Below are 1,700 nucleotides of genomic sequence, written 5' to 3'. Positions count from 1 at the left end.
CACACACACACACACACACACACACACACTCTCTTACCTCCACAATCAAGACATTCTGTGTGGCATGTGGGAGAAAAAAAAAACAGAGAAAAATTGTCAGAATTTAGAGACTGCAAAACATTTTAAACAACATAAAAAAAAAATAAAAAAAAGATTCCGGATGTTATCTTCAGAAAAATGGCATAGACTTGAGTTACATACATTGATTAATACAATGCCACATTAAAAGTTTCATTTAGTCCAATCTTGGATCATTTATTACTATTTTAACCCTTTTTTCATATCATAAGAATTTAATGGGTCATGTCAGGGGTGCCGCTAAGAGGGGGAAAGTTAGGACGATTCTAAGGGCCCACGCACAGAAATCTGTTTTATTAGTGGTAACAGTAGGTAAAACATGATTGAGAAATGTTGGATACTGCTGGAAATGCTGCTATGGGGTGACCTATTTATTATTTTAGGATTTTTTTTTGTTTGCCCCAGTTGAGCATTTCTTTTAATATAACTGATTTAGTCAAACTCATTCCATATCAGCAGAATAGTGTGGTACAGAAAGTCTTTGTCCATAGAACAGGTTCTGAATGAATTATGTTACTGATACCTAATGGTCAAAAGCAATAGCAAAAGTAATCGGTCAATATTATTAAATTGCAGACCAAGATTTTGAATAACTAGGTTGGCTTGTACACTATATTGCCAAAAGTATTGGGACACCCCCTTCTAATGAACAGGTTTGACTACTTTTTTATGGAACCATTTAGACAAAAAGGTTCTTCTATGGCATCGTGAAGCACCTTTATTTTTAAGAGTGTAGGGTATCCTATTTATTATTTTAGGATTTTTTTGTTTGCCCCAGTGAAGCATTTCTATTAATATAACTGATTAAGTAGTCAAACTCATTCCATATCAGCAGAATAGTGTGGTACAGAAAGTCTATGTCCATAGAAAAGGTTCTGAATGAATTATGTTACTGATACATAATGGTCAAAAGCAATAGCAAAAGTAATTGGTCAATATTATTAAATTGCAGACAAAGATTTTGAATAGCTAGTTTGGCTTGTACACTATATTGCCAAAAGTATTGGGACACCCCCTTCTAATGAACAGGTTTGACTACTTTTGTCATTTCCATGAGTACAAATCTTAAGCGTATAATGATATTCTAGGGAATTGTGTGCTTCTAATTGTATAACAATAGTTTGGACAGGACCCTTTTCTATTCTAACATGACAATGCCTCTGTGTATAAGGCAAGGTTAAAGAACGTATGCTGTATGTGCATAGGTAGCTAGCAAACAAGGAATACAGCTGTTAAGCTAATAGTCACATTTAGCTGAGTAAGATCATGATTGAGAAATGTTGGATACTGCTGGAAATGCTGCTATGGGGTGACCTATTTATTATTTTAGGATTTTTTTTTGTTTGCCCCAGTTGAGCATTTCTTTTAATATAACTGATTTAGTCAAACTCATTCCATATCAGCAGAATAGTGTGGTACAGAAAGTCTTTGTCCATAGAACAGGTTCTGAATGAATTATGTTACTGATACCTAATGGTCAAAAGCAATAGCAAAAGTAATCGGTCAATATTATTAAATTGCAGACCAAGATTTTGAATAACTAGGTTGGCTTGTACACTATATTGCCAAAAGTATTGGGACACCCCCTTCTAATGAACAGGTTTGACTACTTTAGTAATTTC

At 34.2% G+C, this 1,700-nt stretch overlaps 1 protein-coding gene across 1 annotated transcript in view; it reads right to left on the bottom strand.

The window, feature by feature from the left end:
* The window catches only part of LOC107655792 (phosphoribosyltransferase domain-containing protein 1-like), a 14,407-nt gene that overhangs the window by 5,707 nt on the left and 7,000 nt on the right, over positions 1–1,700 (bottom strand). The window contains exon 4 of the mRNA XM_016443372.1: positions 38–55. Coding sequence (XP_016298858.1) covers positions 38–55 — 18 coding nt within the window. The remainder of the gene's footprint in view (positions 1–37; positions 56–1,700) is intronic.

This window comes from Sinocyclocheilus anshuiensis, unplaced genomic scaffold (genome assembly GCF_001515605.1).
Source record: "Sinocyclocheilus anshuiensis isolate Anshui unplaced genomic scaffold, SAMN03320099.WGS_v1.1 scaffold1185, whole genome shotgun sequence".
NCBI classification, from domain to species: domain Eukaryota; kingdom Metazoa; phylum Chordata; class Actinopteri; order Cypriniformes; family Cyprinidae; genus Sinocyclocheilus; species Sinocyclocheilus anshuiensis.
The sequence above is the reverse complement of the archived record's forward strand: the minus strand, read 5'-3'. Positions and strand labels throughout refer to the sequence as shown.